The sequence below is a fragment of the Helicoverpa armigera genome, chromosome 4 (genome assembly GCF_030705265.1).
Source record: "Helicoverpa armigera isolate CAAS_96S chromosome 4, ASM3070526v1, whole genome shotgun sequence".
Taxonomy (NCBI): domain Eukaryota; kingdom Metazoa; phylum Arthropoda; class Insecta; order Lepidoptera; family Noctuidae; genus Helicoverpa; species Helicoverpa armigera.
This window is the reverse complement of record NC_087123.1, coordinates 899,298-920,825: the sequence shown is the minus strand read 5'-3', so window position 1 is coordinate 920,825 and position 21,528 is coordinate 899,298. Positions and strand designations below refer to the sequence as shown.

General features: G+C 35.5%; 1 protein-coding gene across 6 annotated transcripts in view; it reads left to right on the top strand.

The window, feature by feature from the left end:
• Positions 1-2,660: 2,660 nt before the first annotated feature.
• LOC110370446 (uncharacterized protein ZK1073.1) overlaps positions 2,661-21,528 on the top strand; it is a 48,717-nt gene continuing 29,849 nt past the window's right edge. For 2 of the 6 annotated variants that reach the window (XM_049846847.2, XM_049846846.2), the window contains exons 1-2: positions 6,767-6,967; positions 9,315-9,399. In XM_049846847.2, the coding sequence (XP_049702804.1) occupies positions 6,945-6,967; positions 9,315-9,399 (108 nt within the window). In that variant the 5' untranslated portion in view covers positions 6,767-6,944. Of the gene's footprint in view, positions 2,822-6,766; positions 6,968-9,176; positions 9,451-21,528 lie in introns of those variants that run through there. The other 4 variants (XM_021326249.3, XM_021326248.3, XM_021326245.3 and 1 more) reach the window with 3 other exon arrangements.

Here is a 21,528-nt window from a genome sequence, read left to right as displayed (position 1 = left end):
CATAATGTAAAGGTGCGATTTTAATGCACCCCACATGCCGCGACGGCATGCGAAATCGGCCGCAGTTGCATTACTGGTTTGTATGTATTTACATGAAACCGTTTTGGATCGAAGCGGTAGCAGCACGTTTGACTGTAATTGTTTGGGAATTACAGTCAGCAGCTAGTATTCAAAACGTACCTTCAGTGAGCAGTTATGAATAAAACATTGCGTAAGCATAATGACATTTTGATTATTGTGAAATCACTAGTAGCTAATTTCGGAACGGTAAAATTAGTTATCGAGTACTGTAAATAATCATAATCTGCCTAGTCTTTTCCCAAATATGTTGGGGTCGGCTTCCAGTCCAACTGGATGTAGCTGAGTACCAGTGTATTACATGGAGCGACTGCCTATCTGACATGCTCAATACAGTTCTCTTGGAAACCCGAACAGTAAAAAAAATAGAATTAAAAAAAAGTTTCTATCGCCAAAATTGTCATGAACAAAATGTGGATACAGACTAGGTATGTAGTTTTCTCCATCATTTTAAGTTTGATGGCAGTTTTAGCATTGAAAGTTAACTCTTCTTCTAAATGGGCCATTTTCGATAAACTTTGAAATGCATAGCTATGGAGATATACATGAATCAATAGTTGTTTTGATCACGAAATACGTCCTTCTTCGTAAGCTTTTGGAAGTATTTTAAGAGATAGAATTTTACTTAAGTAAAAACAATATTTAGAGTAAGTTTGTTTGATTAATTACTTACCATATAATTTTTGTGATAGATGCTAAGTGAAATACAATTGTGTTTTTTTTTTTAATAAAATAGGTCATTCATCTTGTATTAACATAATTTGACATCATATTTTATCATAGCTCCCTACAGATGCACGACCTCTAGTTATCTAATAATTGCACATGTTATCAATATAAATGTTTACAAATTAAAGTATAAATTAATCATTATTATTCTGCGGTTAATAAACTGTCCCCGTACCTGAGTTGTGCTACGGTATCTTGATATACCTAATTACCTACCAATCTACTATTGCTATCTACATATATTTCTGATATAATCGAGGAGCTTCATACGACCACTTCAACATTACGAGTTCCTCTGTGTTTCGGAAGGCACGATAAAGTGGTGAGTCATTTTTAATCTTCGCAACCGTTACTGGTAGTTAGAAGCCAGAAAGTTCTACAACTAATTCTACCAAGGGGTATTGGTTTGACCGGGTAACTAGGTTGAGGACCAGAGATTCTCTTACTTGGTGTCCAAGTTATACTTAGAATGATGCATGTAACATAGATTACATAGATTAAATTACATAGTTACTTGCCCTAACCGGCTCACTCGCAGGCACCTGAGAGGGTAGTGCTTTAACCACTTGGCTGTCATGACTTATACATTATTTTGTGAATTGAATTCCTAACTTCTATTCCCTGAACTCCTTATGACAGACACGGGTAATGGGGGGACAAATGTCAGAGCATACTGCCAAATGGAATGATATGAGTTAATGCCAACAGGTGAGAGTGCTTTCATGAATCACTGACTTCTTGTTAGATTAATTATTTAACTACGATGTACTTGTCATACTATATTTTCATTGATTTTCCTTGAAGTAGGTTAAATGCTCCATTTGCTAACTACCTAGTTTCCTTTCCAAGTAGGTATCTAGTTAGTAAGCTTCCAGGTTAACCGAATGTACCTCAGTACCATGATACTATTGCAATAGGTACCTACATGGAGCAACTGCCTATCTGACCACCACACCCCAGTTACCTACCTGGACAAACTATAATCCTTATTACCTATCTGTATTGTATCGGCAGCCAAGGACGTTCACATGACAGCCTTTGCTCACCAATACAATGTATACTTCTGAAACGCAAAGGTATCTCGACGGACCAACAATGCCAAGCGTTGCTTAACCTAGTTGTCAATAGACCGATAGACGATGTGTTATTACTATCAGATTCAAGTTAAAATTGAATTCAATTTCAATGATTTTTCCAAACCAACCAACCAACAAATCGTCATGATCAAACGCATATCGATGATCATTGAATAAAACAAAGCATCGTTATTGGCCAGCCGAGGCGTGCAAGTACTTCTACCAACAATTAATAGTATTTAGTTCCTGCAGGATTGAAGCGGTTTTAACTAACGCTGTGTACAGTGGGATGCTGTTTTGAGGCCCTTGTTTTATAAAGTTTTATTAATTTTGAAACCACTACAAGTTTTTTTAAGTTCCTATTATTCTAGAACAATGACTATACCTAAAACTTAAACATTTTCTAAATGGGTCATTCAATCCCTTTTGCTTAGAAAGCTGATAAGTCTGAAATATCGTGGTGGTAAATCTCATCTCATTTCTGTAGATATAATACTTATTTAAAGAAATATACAGAAATGAACAAGGCTCGCTGCTTAAACGTAGGTAGGTACTCTGAAAATTCTTAAATTTTAATGTCAGCCGAAAAATTGAGCATTTGCTAAGTTAAGATTTTTAAGTTTCTTTAATAAGGAATACTTACTTACATAATATATGATATAGTCAAAGACCCAATTAATTCTTATTTGAATTTTTTATAAAATATTTGTTTACACTACACCCTGTGCAATACAAGTAATTCTTATAGCTATTACGAAGCGCTATCGGCGACAATGTCATTCAGTTTGGTGCAATACCCCCAAGTGATTTGTTTTATTTTGTTGTTCCAAAACATTTCTCATTAATAGGTCAGTCTGTAATTAACTGTGACAGTGTAAACAATGTATCTGTGTGGAATTTCTGATTTTTTTCGAAGACGACGCCCGAATATTGAAAGAGTAAGTTGTTTTTATGTTTCTCCATATTCGATTTGTGTTAGTGACGTTATTTGCACGCATAGTTGTCGAATTATTATGTGATAAATTGTTATGGGTAGGTAGACACTTGTTGTTTATGAATGAATTCTACGCCTGACTTCTTAGGTACCTACCTACTCGAATTCAGAAAGATATCAAATACACTCATAGCATTTATTTTTTTCAGTCAGAGATAATAAACAAAAGTACATTTAACCTTCTTTGTTATTAAAGTAATGAAATACAGTTGTCTTCTACACCTCTAACTAAAATCTACCAACATCTTCAGCGACCTCAGGCAAACCCCTCGTGAACTTTCAAAGGGACAAACCAAATAATCCAATTACAATACACCTAAATAACAATTGAACTTACTACATTAATAACAGTCCATGAAAACGGCCATTATCCAACGAAACAATTTGGTATCTAGTCCAAACATTGCATGTAACAGTCCAGACCCAATTTCAAAGTCATAAATATCTCAAAATATCAGCAATTTACGTACTAGCTCAGTTTTATTAAGTGGCCACATTATTCTTCTACGTATTGATGAATATATCGTTAGATTTTTGGAAAACGGTGCACCTATTTCATGGGTGGTCGTTCAGGAATTACTGAAAGATGTTAAGTAGGTTACGTTCAATTTTAAAGAGTGCCCATTTAAGCCAGTTTGATTTGTGTTTTTTTTTTCAATCGAATAATGCCTTCTCCGGAGATGTGCAGCAGCGACTCCGAGGCTAAAAAAATATCCTACACAGGCCTACACTGCGCTCACCAACCACACATGCCCAATTTCTGCTGCCTATGATAATTGGCTTGGCGCCTGTGTGCAGTCGGCTCGACCCTAACCTGGGGGGGAGACAGCAGTCCAGCTGTATGATTTTGGACTGTGACAACGAATATGACTTATTTGTATTACTTTAATGTAAGTAAACATTGGTTGTATGTTAATACTCCAATAAACTCAAAAAGTGTGTTTTTGTTGTTTAAAATAGTCTGGTATTCCGTGTAGAACGTGAAATCAATTAAGAAGAAGGGCTTTATAACAATACATAGGTACGTACCTAGTACTATACCTGTGCTCAGCTACCGTCCTACGTATCTCTCTCGATATAATTCAGTTATCGACGATTTAATTACTTTGTTCAGGGCAGCGTAACTAACTCGATTGCGCAAAAAGATAGGCTGGATCGTTGTCTGTGTTAGCAATAGGAAATGTACCTGTAGGCTAATTTTATTTGTTTAGGAAATACGTACATTAGCTAATTACTTACAAGTTTAGTAGCTGAAGCTCCTTTTTTTAGAAAATAACAACCGAAAATGTATTTCTATCCACGACGTTCTAGCATCGTCTGATTATTATAATAGTTTATGTAGAAACATTGAAACTTGGGGAAGACAAAATTGGGGGAAACTAATGACCTTTTTATATACAATATGGAAATAATAAGAAGGGGTATGCTAGATGCATAACAAACTGGACTTTGTTACTCTAGGTTTCAACTACGAAAATAGTATGACTACATTTGTAGAACTTATGGTCGACAATGCATGAAAAGTCCACTAAAATTCCTGTAAACCCGAACTATTTGTGTCCATAATTCCTAGCTACGTATTACTATTGGGGCTACGGTCACGGTCGAACCACATTAGCATAAAAACCCAATTTAGCGTCCCTACAAATCCCGAATTACCGAATCCCCAGGCAGTCTATATTTAATACCGAATTACCCAATTTATAGGTCTATTTTTACCGAAAGCTGGAATCGTAAGGAGTTCGTCATTCGTGGGTGTTTCTCAAAAATCTTGTTCAATTGCCGTGATGAATAATAAATTACTAGAAGTATGTCGTGTTAGAAGATGTTTTATGTTTGAACAGAATTAGGACATCCTTCTTTTGAAGTAGGTAAACTAATAAAGTATTTATTCCGGTAATTTGTACTTACTTCTGAGTAACTTTCTTATTTCGAAGTGTATCTTTTTATGTCCTCCATTTGAAAAGCAAACCTACCTGTATCTTATTTAAAATGACTTTTTACCTTTTCTCGTTCATTCAAAATTCTAAGTCTTAATTGTGGAAGATCGTCAGGTTATTTTTGTCTCAACATATTGTAGCTTTAATTTAGCTAATGCTTTATTCTGTTTTGAGCCATGCCACACAATAAATTAGTCAAAGCATAAACCTAGTCAAGTCTTAATTTTTGAATTAAACCTCTTTTGACTTTGACAACTTCCAGACTCCTGCTATCTGGGCAGTAAAACAACAAAATGGTACAAACTTCGTTATGTGTGTACGATCTTGATTCAGAAACAAAGTGTTATGTTTAAAGTTGGCAATGTTAGCGATAAAACTATCGGTAAACTTGGTATCTTTGTAAACAGTTGATCTTTATTGACACTATGATTTATGATCGGTGTAATTCTGAGTTTAGACGCGACTGTAATGACTATTGCCAGAATTATTCTGGTGAAAGAGAGGTTAATAAAAACCTTACATGTACAAGATAACCAATTTTCTGGAGGGTAACGTATTGATCCTATACTTAGTAGGGCTCTAAAATAATCTTGAAATGGAGACCATGAGACAGCAAAAGACAATTCGGGAGGCTGCAAATGAGATGGAAAGATGACATCAGCAGGATTTTAGGGAAAAAATGGATCAAAACAGCCCAAAATAGAGCAGAGTGGAAATTGCTGAAAAAGGGTCTATATCAACTAGATAGAAAATAGTTGTAGATGTTCCCTATATCTAATATTGCTTGGTACCAAACAATCAGGGCCCTTCACAAAAATGGGCTATCTGACGTCTTATACCTTCATGGTAGTGCCAGATATTTATGAAAAGCCACCCAGGTAGGAAAGGAAACATAATGTTGTAAAATGGGCTCTGGTCACTCTTTCGAACAATCCTGCTGTCCCAGATGGCTTAAGCCCAAAGATAACCCCTCCAATATAATAAAAAGTCTATAAACTTCTCTTATTCTTTGATCATACCTGCGTAATCTTCCTTTGAGCCATACATTATATCGAATGGCCCCGCATTTAGATTGACAAAAATATATAATAACACGAATACAAAAGTGTTGTGATGTCAACAAACTTCGATAGTCCGGGAGCACGGTTCTTGTGGTCGAGCCAAAACGTATTTTTTTATGTTGTTGATTTATTTATTTTTGCTCGGTGAAGTAATATAATGGATGCAGAAAATAAATACTTACCTATGTATGTTTTTTTGGGTCGTGACAAACCTTGAAATGTTGTGGAAACTAAACTACAGACAGGTACTAACTATTTCTTGAAGTGCTAACTTTTTTAAGTAACTCTGAATTCATAAGGATTTCCTATTTTTCTCTTACATTAGAATCCTTGTAGTATGACAAAATCTTACAAGTTAATTAATAACTTATGCAATTAATTTATACCTAATATACAAAAATAAGTTCTTCAAGTAATTTTCAAAGTGTCTTATCTTACACTGATCTTAACCTAGCGCCTATTAAGCGTTAATAGCTTCTAATAGCACCAATTAAACTGTAAGATACTGCAATCAAGATAAACACTGGACACTAGATCATGTCTAGTTTGTTTTGAAGTTGTTTACATCAAATTACACATACGAAATGTATCCCGTATTTTACCAGAATCAATAAATATGTAATTTTTACCCTACATCCCAACAACCTTTTTTTTGTTTAAGTCTTTAATTTTCTGTGAATTAACCGCCAATACCAGCCTATTAAAAAAAAAACTTAGCTTTATCTATTGCCACTGTAACAAAAATTCAAATAAAAAAAGGCACATAGAAAAACAAAAGAAAGAAAGTCAAAACATTTCGCGCCATCCCGTCTCCCGCCACAGTCTACGCACCGTCTGATCCAATTTTAAATGTCAGATAGATAATTGTGCAACGTTTTGGCGACCGATCAACACACGCAGTTCTGTTCAACACTTCAGTTGATTTCTTGATTCCCGCGGAGACGCAGCCGCGCGGTTCGACCGCCGAAACGAGCGTCCGAAACGCCGACTCGAAAAAAAAATTTTGTCCCATAATAAATCTGTGTTGTGACAATAATGTTCCTATAGTTATAAGTGTTTTTTGAAAATGGAAAAAATGGAAAGGAAAAGGTGATTTGTTTGTGGAGAAAGCGTTACTTAAATGTTAACGTTAATTGGCTATTTTAATTATTTTTTAAATTAAGTTATGTTTTATAAGTGTAATACACAGTTTACTAATAAAATTGGATACGATATTGATAACAAAATTATATCACAATCATAACTCACACGATTATCACACACAAATTAATTAATTAATCTATTATATTTGAAACACGTCCACCATAAACATCAATTAATTTGAATGCACCAATTATCCCATTACCACAAGCCTTTGTATACTAAATGCCCTTATTAAACCATAATTAATTACTAATTTGCGACGTCTAATCAATCTTAAACTAGGTACTACATAAAGACGAGATAATGGAATACTAAGATCAGAAATGATACCTACTATTATGTATCACCAGAAATTATCATAACTCAGAGTAACATAAAATAAATTTTCATTCAGAAAATATGACCGACAGCTGAAGCTGAAGCTGAAACTCGCTTTTTTCTAAAGAAAGTTTTAACCCACCTGTTTCTTCGAGGCCGATTTAATTCGTGGGCCTACCTCATAAACAAGAAATGAGACATAAACCATTAAATGTCTTAATACATAATAATATATTTTCCTGACCTCAGAACATTGAGATACTCATAAACCTCTCCGATCATATTTATCACCACTCTGAAATTACACTTTCAACCTTCATCTGATTATTTTCAGTGGAAATAATATTTTTATTATTGAAAACGTTTCTGTGTTTAAATAATAAATATGGGAAAATAGGTGTTCTAATAAATTAAATTCCTATGGTTGTTCAGTATTGTTTCAGTTGTAAATAACACTAGATTTTGCTTCTAGCATCTCCTGTATGATTACCTAATACATACGTACATACCTACTTAGTTTGAGATAGGTTGGCCAAAACAATCATGAGCGTGAAAGTTCGTTTGTAATTAATTTTCAAAAAGAAACTTGGATTGAAAAAGTGTACCCACGTGGACGTGGACCAATAAAATCTCGTATTGGATACTTTGTACGTACTTTGATCAATCAAATCAAAGCCGGTTAGATCGACTACCAATTATTATTATTATAGCCGCGTAAACTCGAGTGATTCCTCCACCATAAAATTGCTCATGTTTTAGTTAAAGTATAAATACAAATAAGATACTCGGAGACTACAAGTAATTTGTGAATGAATGAACCTGTGAATGCCTGGATTTTGCCCGGGCAATCTAAGAACCTTAATCAAAAGTTTCCCCAAAGATATTCTAATCGTGGAAGTGATCATTTGCCTAAAATCACTGAATAACCAATTACTTCTAACATAAACATATATAACACGAATAAATGAATCTCAATACACGTTTGTATACTGTTCCAATACAACTAAAATTAATTTACCTTCGTGTAATAATTTATCTGTGTTACACAACACTGCTTGTGGAATGGCGTCTTTTGTAATCGTGTAGACCTATCTAATTTGAGAAGCCATATTTAATTAATTCCGCAATCAGAATTAATAAGCTTGGCTTTGATAAGCTTTGTAGAAATTAAAGTGTTCTGGTTTCAGTTTTAATCCTGACTCTAAGAGGAAAGTTATTATGCTAATTGTTCCTAGATATGTAATGAGCTTAGTGGTGGTAGGGTTCCTAATCCCCTATGCAGGGCTTATGCATTTTGCAAGGTATTAGTTACGGTATCATTATTAACAAATGCTTCTAAAAAGCTACCCCAATTAACATCAATTTATGATATCACCGATTATAATACTACATATGTGTCACCGATATTCATCAATAATGTTGTAACCGACGTCGTGGAAATGGAGCTTACTATATCTACTACGATGCTCAGCCTGGCAGTATGTATTCATTACTTAAATGACAAAATTAACACATCTATGACAAATCTACCCACACCAAAACATGCCCAAAACCAATAATTTGTTCACGCAGCTAATCACCAAAAATCTCCTAATAACTGAATCACCAACAATATCAAATAACTTAATCACCAATTACCTATAAAAATGTTTCGTCCGTCACTAACCCGTGGCGTGAGCGTGGACTCAGCTGATGTGTCGGGCTATGCCAGGAGCCGACGAGCCTCGCTTTCTTCTGAACACCGGTGCATAAGCATGCTATAATTAACAAACATGTTACTAAGTCACGAAGTTACTAACACACACCAAAAAAGTTACTCAAAATTTTATTCACGCAGCTAATCACCAACAATCTGAAATATATTAATCACCAACAATCTTAAATAACTTAATCACCAATTGCCTAAAAAAATGTTTCGTCCGTCACTAACCCGTGGCGTGAGCGTGGACTCAGCTGATGTGTCGGGCTATGCCAGGAGCCGGCGCGCCTCGCTGTCGGCCGAACAGCGGCGCAAGCTGAGCATGCTGCGCTCAGCCAGCATCCCTTCGCCGTTGACGCCGGTGAGCCACATTTACCATTTGGTACCCTGCCCGAGAAAAGACTGTAATCAGGTATAGTTTAGCACCCTTAATATGAGTGTTTGTGGCTAATTGTCGCTTACGTTGTTTTTGTCTGTTTTGTTATTTTCTTCTTTCTTTAAATGGTACTTGAGTTTCTTAATTGGTTTGTTAATTTTTGTTCTTTAAAATTAATTGTTGTATTCTTTGTCGTTTGTGTCACAAACACGCTTGCTGTTTCGTTGTAAAACTATTTTCTATAGGAATGAAGGAGCACCTCCTTTAAATGATTCCTTAAAACCATAAGAAAGTAACTTCTGAAGTACGGTACAATTAAGTTCTTGGTTATGATTCGCATAAACATGCTTTACAGTTTTTTTAATGATAACGGTTTAGTAATGTATTATATCATATAAATATTTTGTATAGTGTATCTACAAGACAACTGAAAAAAATGTTGGCTATTAGTATGATAGACGGATAAAAACATTTCATTAAGATGTTCACGCAGAAGAGACTAAACAATCAATTAACCACTTGTCACTCTGTCAGCGAATAAAAGTGCCTTCTTAAAAACCTAGACATAAACCAAATACAATTAAAAACTCCAGACAAACATCACTTTCAGTGATTGTTATTCAAATCTTACTCGATATCGAATTGATCGATATGTGACGTTCCGGTTATAATGGTGTTTAACCCAAATAGTGGCCAGACTAAACAATAGCAGCATTTTACATAATGGTTCTATTAGTAGGAACCTATAGTCTTGTTATCCATGAAGGTTTTATTGTAATTTGTATGCTCCTTACTTAAGTACCTATATGCTATTTTATGTCGTTTACGACCTTTTCCTTTTCTTACTTACTTTATTTTGTTTTTTAGCTGAAAACCTATTTCAGATGTGTGCTCCAAAAGAAGCATCATTGATTTACGACACTATAAAATCGATATTTAATATCAGCATCAATCATCAATTGTTTACATAAACATCCGGAAATCTGTGTTGCCCGCTAAGACTATGAACTTGAACTAGACCTTACAAAATAAAAAAATAAATCTTCACACATTATCTAATATAATACACCGTAAACTGTCTGTCAATAAACACATTTGATGCCAAAGAAAACGGCACACTGAGATGAAACCGATCGTTGTAAGTACTTCAAATTACGACCTAATAATAGTTCCCGCGTATTTTTAAAGCGGACCCATTGCCAGAGCTGTAAAAGTTCAAATAAATAATTTGTAGAACAATATTCTCATTGTCGCGACACATTTAGACTGCTGGCAACACCAGGGCCTTGTGTGACGTCATAGCCTTTCTTGTAAACATTATTGTTAGGGAATTTGTGCGGTCTTTTGTTTTCGTTTTAAATGGATTATGTGTTTGTAGGGTTTTCTTTAAGTGTGTTATAAATCTTATGGGCGCCTATTTTATTATGTCGGCTTCAATTATACTTTTCTAAGGTGCGCGCGTGGGCTTTCCGTGGGATCTACTTCGTGCACTCGGTTAAATATAATTATACCCTTTCCAGAGTAAAGGTCCATTTGTGACTGAAAGATTTTTTACTGCGTTGGTGAATATAAAATTGCTTATTTGAAATACGAAGCTCATCCTATTGATTTCAGTGAGTTTTCCTCCATCATATTTTCAGTATATGATTACCTACTATTTTAGTGGTGACCTACACAAGTTTACCTTGTGTATTTTTATGCATTGTTTAAAGAAAAACCGGATTCATATCAATTTTGTATGACGTACCTACACAAACAGCATGCTTTTAATCAAAGCTTGAAATAAAAAATACAACAAACGAAACTTTTGTTTTAAATTGAAACGGGAAATAATACGTTTGTGAGATGAATGATTTTAAGTTCGGATGCAAATGATAAACTTAGGAAGATGAGACATCATTTCTGACATCAAAAGAAGTTTTTGTCGAATATTGATTTTGTTTTCAAAAACCTGCAGTACCTAGGTATTACTCAGATTTATTTTTGGTAAAGGCAAGTAACAAAAAGAACTGACTAAATCCAAAATATATTTTTTTTATGAAATTAGAATTGAATTAAAATAATAGAAAGAATAAGAAATATTGTAGAAACGTCGTGACGCAAGGGAAGTGTAGTCGTCAATGCTAACATCCGACCAGTCGGATATAATTTATCGTCATATATAAATACGACACGAAAATAATTTCCACTAATTTAGGTACATACTTACATGTCGACGTTTACTACGATAAATGCTATGTATTTGTATTGATTTCTGACCCTAGAAATTCTGTACATCTTGAAAAACCTATTGATTATTACGTTACTGTCATTACAACCATCATTTCTTCAGATTCAGCTGAAAGTAGCTTAAGACTTTTATTTTTAAAAAGCTTAAGATATTTTTTCTAAATAATAATATAACTTAATACAACTAACAACTAAATTAATATAACTTTGACCGTTTTGTTGCATACCCACTGAATATTTGAATGGTACCTATTTATACGTTACAAAAACATTTTACTTTAAACTTTTAGACTCAAAAGAACTTCACTTTTACTTGTGAATCCGTCAATCTCACAAATAATCGCCTCCAAACTGAAAGCACGTGAAAGAACAAGATCATTAAAACGTGTCTGTCATTTAAACCATTTCGCAGTGAGAATCGTCAGACGTTTGTTTGTAAGAGAAAATGTTTTTCTATTAGCTAAGCGACGATTGACAGACGTTACTGTTCTATTCTCTGAACTGACGTGGTCACGATAATAGCGGGTTATAAGTGTGTGACAAGGGACGCGGAGTTATTTTGATGCGGTTACGTGGATTTTCAATTGGTGTTAGATTTAGATTGAGGCATCGTTTTTTCAGATTATGGTTACACTAGCCACTAACTACTTCACCTACCCTGATAAAAAGTAGCCTATGTCTTTCACCTTTAAAAAGGGGTAGCAGTTCCGTTCTACATTCATCAGCTTTATACGCGTTTAGATAAGTTAAATCTGTTTTAATAAAAAATACCTACATTTATGTCCCTGCCTCGTTGGCGTAAGGCACCTATCTCCGGGGCAAACTTTCCCAATGACAAATAGCAAAGGAGATCTTCCTTTGAGTATATTCTGTTTGACGAAAGCGTAAACTACTTCGTTACATATAACGATCCGAGACTGACATACTAACATTTATGTTCCAGAATAATTTATGCTTTTCTCCAACCATTGTGTCTTAAGTACGCGAATATAATTAATTACAATAAAACAAAGTGTAAAATGGTTTGGTGCCAAACGGTTGCGATTACCGGCGGCTCGTAAACGGCGGTCTCACATCCGTAGCATTAGACTAACTAATTGTAGCGTTACTGAAAATAATCATTTATTTTCATATTATTATGTATGTTGTATTTTTGTTTGTGAGTGAAGCGAAGCGGCTTGTCGCGGCTGGACGCCTGAGAGAAATGATGTTCTTGTTGTAAATTAATAAGGAGGTATTCCTCGTGGTTTTAGCCGCTTTTCAGGGGTACTCCTAATCCTGTTACAGAAGCTATTATTATTGCAATGATTTATCAAAATACATCCAGTTGCTTTACTTTGCGTAAAAGAGGACAAACATCCATAGACGTACCACATACCACGCTTTATAATAGGTATAAGTAGGAAGGATTACCTGGTTGTATTTTTGTCTTTAAACGTGTCTATATTACAAAATGCTCAATAATTAAAAGTCTGAGTACCATTTTTACAAACAATACTTATAAGATTTTACTGTCCCTTTTCGTTTTTTTCCTACAACCCTTTTCTGCTGAAAAGCGTCACCATTTTTTACAAGAAAAGAAAAACAAAAACACGACGCTTAGCGCAGTTTTCCTCAAACACCCTAAATAAAAATGCGCCAAACCAGCTCAAAAGCAGTCAACAATCAGAAGCCATAACTCAGGAGAGACTATAAACGTCTAGTCGTGGTTTATGCGCGTATAAATAAGTACTAAATCATTGTCTAGACTAGACTAACTGGTCAGTGTAGGTAGATTGTGGCAGAAGGTATGCTTCATACCTTTATGGTTTTGGTAGCTTTCGTGAGCAGTTTAACCCGCATCGGACAACTAGATAAAAAGGATTCTATAGCTTTCCTTGATATATGGGCTGTTTAACATTGAAATAATTTTCAAATTTGACATGTCGTTCCAGAGATACGCGCGTTAAATCCAACTCTTCCGCTTTATTGTTATGTATATCACTATAATTCTTTCTTCTTTTCGCTCATAATTAAAACTAAAAAACAAGTTCCATTTTATTTTTAAGCTAAGTAACCGCTTTGTCGCTTGATCGACCGAATCAAGCATCGGTAAGGTAAAGCTGTGTTTGGCGCTGTCGTGGGTGATGCAGATGGGTGACCGCCTATGTGTAAAGGAATTCCTCTGTGCTTCCGTAAGCACGTTAGAAATTGTTGGCCACTTCTTCACCTTTGTGCACAATCGTGATAGGTAAGAAAGAGGATGTCAAAATGTCTCTGAAATTGATTCAGCCACCTAACAATTTCGCAGAACACTTTTTGACATCACACTGCACAATAAACTCTACAAGCAATGAGTTGTTTACACTAGATATTCTGTTCCCTATTTTATGCTCGCTATGTGTAGGCTAGACTGGTCACATTATTTGGCAAGGAGGTGTAACGTTGACAAGATCACGTGGCATAGGGTTGGCAGTGTATTAATGTGTACTGCGTTTTATCCTTGGCCTGTATTTCTTTGTAAGATGGAATGCTAATAAGCTTATTGGATTAGCATACCTTTATTGTATTTTTGATAATGTACAATGTATTTTTGTCTTTTTGCCAAATTGAGCCAGTCTTTAATATAGCAAGCAAGCTATATTTTACATGTGCCTGGAAGTGCGTAAGTATAAGTCAAAATATTCTAGGCCTTTTATGTCCATTCAGTAGGTCCATAGTTAGTGATCAAAATTATTATAATAACACTCGTGTCCACCGGCACTTCATCCACCCCATTTAAAATATTCCGTGCATTCTGATGAAATGTAGATAATAGTCTTGCTCTATAAATGGGAGGATTTTAAAGTGCTGCGCAGTAGTTCTCGAGTTTTTTTTCAAGCAAGCAAAGTCTTGAGTTTATCAAGCTATTGATCTTAGCAGCTGCCATTTAAAGCTCTTTGTTAAATCTTAAGGTTTGGCCATTGGCGGGTACAGATGCAACCCTAAGTAATGTATTGCGATCAATGCATTTTCTGCAGTTGATATTATTAGAATGTACACTAATAACGATATAGTGTTTTGTTTATCTACTACGATGACACACATTATTACACACTATAATAGAATTATTTACATTGCGTTCTATCTTCTACTAGGTATACGGAAGTACTTTGTAAGTTAAACTGTTTCATTTTGTAAACTGCTTCTAAACTGTGCTGTGGTCTCTCTTCTATTACTGTCCAATCGGGGTAGTGACAGTATAGGAATAGTAAGTGCACTTGTGTCTGCGCAAATGCTTGTGCACTATAATATGTCCTGCGCAGCTGAATGATCTCCTTATATGAGAACAGTCGCCGCCGTAGCCGAAATCGACCTTTGATACCATGTAGGTTGTACTAACGGAATTTATAGAAATACTATGTTACGATTTTTTCACTGTTGTTGTAGAAAATATCTTTGTTTTATAACTGGGGAAGTGATTGTGCCTGTTTGTTGTGACTTCACGGTAGAGTTCCTAAAACGATTGAGATGCTCCAACATTGAGGCAGATAGACAGTTTCATGGCTATGACAATGGGCTAATCTTGTAATCGCACCCATCCTTTGGAAATATGCGAAATTATTTAACGGAATTTTTATCAACAAAAGAAAAACTATTTTCATTGTCATACATTTTCAGATAAAATTACATTGCTATACATTAAAATTTCTCCGTACTCGAAGTTTATAACACACCAACATGGTTTGTTTATTTGTCTGGCATACGTGTGCACAGTAATAAATACCGCGACTTTATTGCTGTGCGACTCTATTGTTTGTTTGTGCAGCTTGTTGTTACAACTGTCGAATAGATTTTATAACTCTTCGCGATAATTACATTGTTTACTGAAACGTTTGTTTCAGGATTTTTGCAAAGTTTGAAAAGCTTTTTCCTAAGGTTTTATTCACAAACTACTTAGGATTTTTTAAGCATCCAGAAGAAACGCAGGTAACCTTAACTGTCTTTAGAGTAGCATCCAAATATTTCCTTGATTTCAGAAGTTTGCGATGAACTCTAAAACCATTGAACGGATTTTCGTGTCGTTCTCATCTATGGATAGAGTGATTTATGAGGCAGGTATGTGCCTTTATTAGGTACATAATTTTTGATATACTTATCCGTGCGTAGTTGGGCCAGTCTCTAGTTTACATTGACAATGCCAACAGATATTATTTGACGAATTTCGTTAATGCAAAAGGTCGTGTCTACAAAAATCTGCTTTTATCTATATAAAGTGTGAAAACATACATACATAGGTAGATAAAAGCACGCATAGGTCCCATGTTAACCACAGACATCGAGTTACATGCGTTTATAGTGAAAACAAACAATCTAACGTACTGTTTACGTTACTCGTACGCACGCATTTTCAAGGACATTGCTCTTGTTTTAGTACATACAGATAATTCGACTTTTCTTTTAGATATAAACCCATCTTACATCATCTGCCTCACTTTTTCCCAACTATGTAGGGATCGGCTTCCAGTTTAACCGGATGCAGCTGAGTAGTAAGGTACCACTGTTTTACACGGAACGACTGCCCTATCTGACGTTCTCAACCCAGTTACCTGGGCAACCCCTATGTAAGACTGGTTGTCAGACTTACTGGCTTCTGACTACCCGTAACGACTGCCAAAGATGTTTTGCGTATAGGTAGATATTTCACTTTTCTTTTACGTATAACATTTTCTTTATTTCGTAGCAGTTTTATGTAGAGTTTATATATTAGTTTATTGAAGTTAGATCGGAGTAAGGTCAATTTTGTTTCAGAGAGGTCAAATTAGGACGTCTCTCAAAAAATGTTCGGATGAAGATTGAGTTTTCAGGTAATTTATGCCAATTCAGTTCTATTTGGGTAGTTACGGCTTTTATTTGACGTTTTTTTCAGTTTCTAATTCTATTTCCAGTTTAAGGAAAACAGGAAAGAACGAGAAATTCGCGAGTACCTATTTATAAAAATCTTCATCATCTATTCTAATATTATAATGAAGAAACATTTTTTTTTGTTTGTACTGGAAAGGCTCTGAAACTACTGAACCGATTTGAAAAATTCTCCTCTGTTGGAAAGTTATTTTCAAGTAACATAGGTTTTTTTTATCCCGGTACGAGCAGTAGTTACTGCGTGACGCGGGAAAACAGTCTGTTGATAAAAAATCACTAAGTATATTATGACACTATTTTATAATGTTCTATTTTCATCATGAAACTATTTTTTCAAGTAATTTGTGACGATTACTTGGCCTAATTAATAATGTACCTATAAAATTAATCTGAAGTTTTAATGAATCTAGACACACGGCAGTGTGTCCGCCAAGTTCGAGCAAAAAAAGCGACACACCGGCCGTGGGTTATATTACACGAACCATTTCGGGCCAAATTCGACCCCCCTATAACTCAAAATCTATTTTATTTACGCATATCAAATTTCTAGTATCTGTTGAGACCCCCTCACTTATCTAAAATACAAAATTTCATTAATGTACCTATTGTAGGTCTTGAGATATTGACGTCAGAAAATCGCTATTTTTACTATACACTCACTGACTGACTCACTCATCAAAAACCTAGACCACTTCCAATGGTCGTATTGACTTGAAATTTGGCATGGAGGTAGTTCTTTATGTCAAAGTAAAGGGAAAAATCTGAAAATGGCCAAGTGTGAGTCGGTTTCAAAATAATGAAGGTGTAAATTTATACCCCTAAGGAACTAAAACGAACTAAAATCTATATTTATATAATATATCTTCGAATGGTCGTACCGATCTGAAATTCGTTACAAAGGTTTGTATTAAGTCAAAGTAAAGTAAAAATCTGAAAACGGCCAAGTGTGAGTCACTTTCGAAAATAACGAATGCGTAACTTTGATCCACGAACATAATATATGATAACATGTCATGTCAGTCAGTTGGTAAATCTAGTCCATTTAGTTAATCTAGTTCATTTTCTTCGTGAGAAGCATAGTGCATATTCAAAAATCTGAAAGATAGTATAAATGAGACATTTCCTTAACTAACTTAATCATAAGAAAAAAATAAAATAAACAACCTTACAAAAATAAATGAAATCCCACCCAAAACAAAAATGTGAAAGGCTGCCAAGTTCGATAATATGGAAATCCTTCGCCTATAAAAGAAGTGAGATCTGAATAAGTACCAAGTTCCATACACATACCTCAGTTAAAAATAGTTACTTTTTAATAATGTTACTTGGCAAGTTTTAATAGAAAATTAAATACTTGATTCATTGCGTTTAGTAGGTTTATAAGAAGGTGTGTGAAAACTTGCCAAGTAACATCATTAAAAAGTAACTATTTTTAACTGAGGTATGTGTATGGAACTTGGTACTTATTCAGATCTCACTTCTTTTATAGGCGAAGGATTTCCATATTATCGAACTTGGCAGCCTTTCACATTTTTGTTTTGGGTGGGTAATGTTTTACGAGCTTTCGATGTGTAAAATGTTTATATTTACGATTTATGACCCCTGGAGCTGACCACAAACTAGTTCCGGAACCTACTTTTATTAGATGAATAATATACCCACGTAAAACATACGTACAGTGCATAAAATTGAAACCGCTTTCGAAATTATTGTATGCTAATAAACTGATTGAAAAATATGAAAAATGTATTGTCTTTCTGAAGTGTATTTTGTCAAGGGCATATAAAGAAAAATACACTTTCAATAATTCTAACTAAAGTATTGCCCTAAAGAAACAATTTATAAATACTGTACGCAGATAGTTCCTAGTCCTAATGGAGTCCTGCCTTTGAAAACCTCTTAGATTTTCTAATTTTTTTTCCTCATTATACAGATTACTGTCGGTTTTCAATATGTCTAAAGTACTCTCGGATAGTCTCTATACGTATGGTACTATCACATTGTTACATACCAAGTTCGAACCCGCACAGTCATAGGTAACATAAGATCGTATCACACTGAACTCTAGTATGTGGTAATCTAGTTAATTTGAACCATTTGTACATACCGCATGTGCGAAAGATATAGTCTTTGATGTGAACCGACGGGTGACGATAGATGTGGTGAAACATCGATGTATTTTAGTAGTTAATACGATTCAATTGGCTTAATATCTAATGATTTTATTGGTGGATTGGAATAGGTTTTATGTGGTTAAAGACAGAATAAGGCCCGAGTTCATCGACAACATAGATGTTAATTTTTCTCACAATAACTGTTTAATTTGTTTGCTTTTAATGTGTTTTAGAAATTCATAGCAATTGGTGGTTTTAAGAAAAACTGACGTTTATTTGTCGGTGCACACAACACAACAGGTGCACTTAAGCTTTACCTATCAGTTTTTCTTCTATATCTTCCTGTTTCACAATTATTGTTTCCTATCTTCACAGTTAATGTTCAGTAATGTTAATGAACTTTTAGTACACGTACTGCTCAGTTCTGAATTTCACCCCTCCACCCACTTTTTACTCCAAACATGTAGAAAACTAAAAGCACAATCTCTTTTCAGCAATGAGTAGTAAAATAAAATAATCAATCGTCCCACTTACGTACATGAAAGCACGTGTATCAACACCATGAGTTCAATATCAGCTGAAGTTGAGCACATTTCAATCCCAGATTAAATGCCCATATAAAAATAAACATGTATTTTTAAATCGCACTAATATACATTGAAAATATCAGAGCATTCAAAGATATTTTTACCGTTCACAAGTCGAGATGACTTTTAACATCGGCTTACATGCCGAAGCTGTTGTCTTTTTCGTGGGTAGGTATGTATCAGTAATATACCTAGTACATTTGTATGTTTTCATAAAAGACCGAATCATCATCATCATCAGCCTATAGCAGTCCACTGCTGGACATAGGCCTCTCCAAGTGCACGCCACTGAGATCGATTTTCGGCTTCTCGCATCCAGCTCCTGCCAGCCGCCTTGCGCAAGTCATCACTCCACCGTGCCTGAGGACGTCCTACACTACGTTTGCCGAGGCGTGGTCTCCACTCTAGAACGCGTTTACCCCAACGGTTATCGGTTCTTCGGCTAATATGGCCAGCCCACTGCCACTTCAGCTTGCTGATTCGGTGGGCTATGTCGATGACCTTGGTTCTCTGACGGATTACCTCATTTCTGATGCGATCCCTCAGAGAAACGCCGAGCATAGCCCTTTCCATAGCCCGCTGAGCGACTTTAAACTTGTGAACCAGCCGTACCGACAGTGTCCACGTTTCGGCTCCGTAAGTCATGACAGGTAGGACGCACTGATTGAAGACTTTTGTCTTTAGGCACTGTGGGATCGACGATGTTAGGACTCGACGTAGCTTCCCAAATGCAGCCCAACCCAACTGAATTCTCCTATTCACCTCGTCCTCAAAGTTGTTTCTACCTAACTGCAATGTCTGCCCAAGGTATACATATTTCCGAACAACTTCGAAGACCGAATATTAAATTTTTATTAACTAGATTATTCGAGGAACGTTACGTTCTTCTTCTTCTTCTTATTGTAGCAAGCCGTCTCATAGAGCGTCACCCATGCTCGGGCCCTCCCCGTGAGTAGCGGCATACTCGTATGCCGTGAAACCGATTACCACGATGACAAGTCAGAGAATTCGCAACTTTGGCAGTCCGCTCTACGCTCTCGATCAATATTGAAGGTCTCTGACAGGACAAGGCGGTTATACTCTCCAACCTATGCCGAAACACGCAGTGTGACATCTTATGCGTGCAGGAAACTCAAAATAACTTTAAAAATTGATCTGTACTTATTGTTTGACTCCAGACAATACAAAGGTATTATTTTAATATTCCTTTCTCCTCGGCATGTAAAACCGCCTTAACCAATTGCGCTCGCGCATCCAATAGAATAATTGCAGACGACAAACGATTTAGTTATTTTTAGCCTCAACTTGTCGTTACAGTTGTAAAAATACTTCTGCTATAGCATTGTAGAACGAGATTTTTATTTTCTCGTATTTTTGGTTTAACGGAGATTTATTGGTTTTTATTTTTCTGTTATTTTTGGTTTAACGGAGATAATTACTTGTCTCGTTTTTGACTGATTGATGATACGAAGCACATTGTTTTCGTTCAGGAATTATGGCTAATGGATTATGGGAGTTGTTTCGTCTGTGGCCCGATTGGCATGATGCTCACGTTTCTTTAATGGCGTCTTTATTTATTCCACTTTGTGAAAGGTCGATTTCCTGGGTGGTCTTATTTTGGATAATACTATTTTCTTTAAAATCATGTCTTATATTTTTTTTATATTGCTGATCATGTGCTATGAATATCAGTCAGTCTTGAATATCTTACAATCTACATTCATAGGTATATACTAATTTAATACAAGGTATAGTTTGTGGGCCCGACGCGACGTCTGGATCTACTGAACCTATTTTGCAAAATAATTTACCGATAGAAAGCCGTGTTATTTAATTTCGTGTCACAGGCTACATTCGGAATCGGAAATTAGTTTCTTCGAGAACACACAAAAAGCTTTTCCTATTAATTTTAGGGGGTGTGTCTGACATAGCAACACTTAAGATCCTACCTTCATATACTTAAGACCTCACGTGTCTTGCAGTCACACCCATCGCATTATTGCGTGGGCAGCATTGCACAATGGAAATAGCCCAGTGGCTTACATCTTCCAATTACTGGTGTCTCCAGACCTAAGAATAGACAGACGGACGAGCCCCTCGCTGATGTAATCAACTTGTTGATGCTCACAAAGAGTATGAAAAGAACCTCAATTTAGTTCATTTGTTACTTTCTGCTCTGGAGCGTTCTAGACATTCGGGAGGATGGAAAGCTATTTTTTTGCCATTTCTGTTAAAGCCAGTGAGGCATTTTAGGTTTATTAAATAGACTTCTACAAAAATTGAATGCAATATTTATTAAAAGC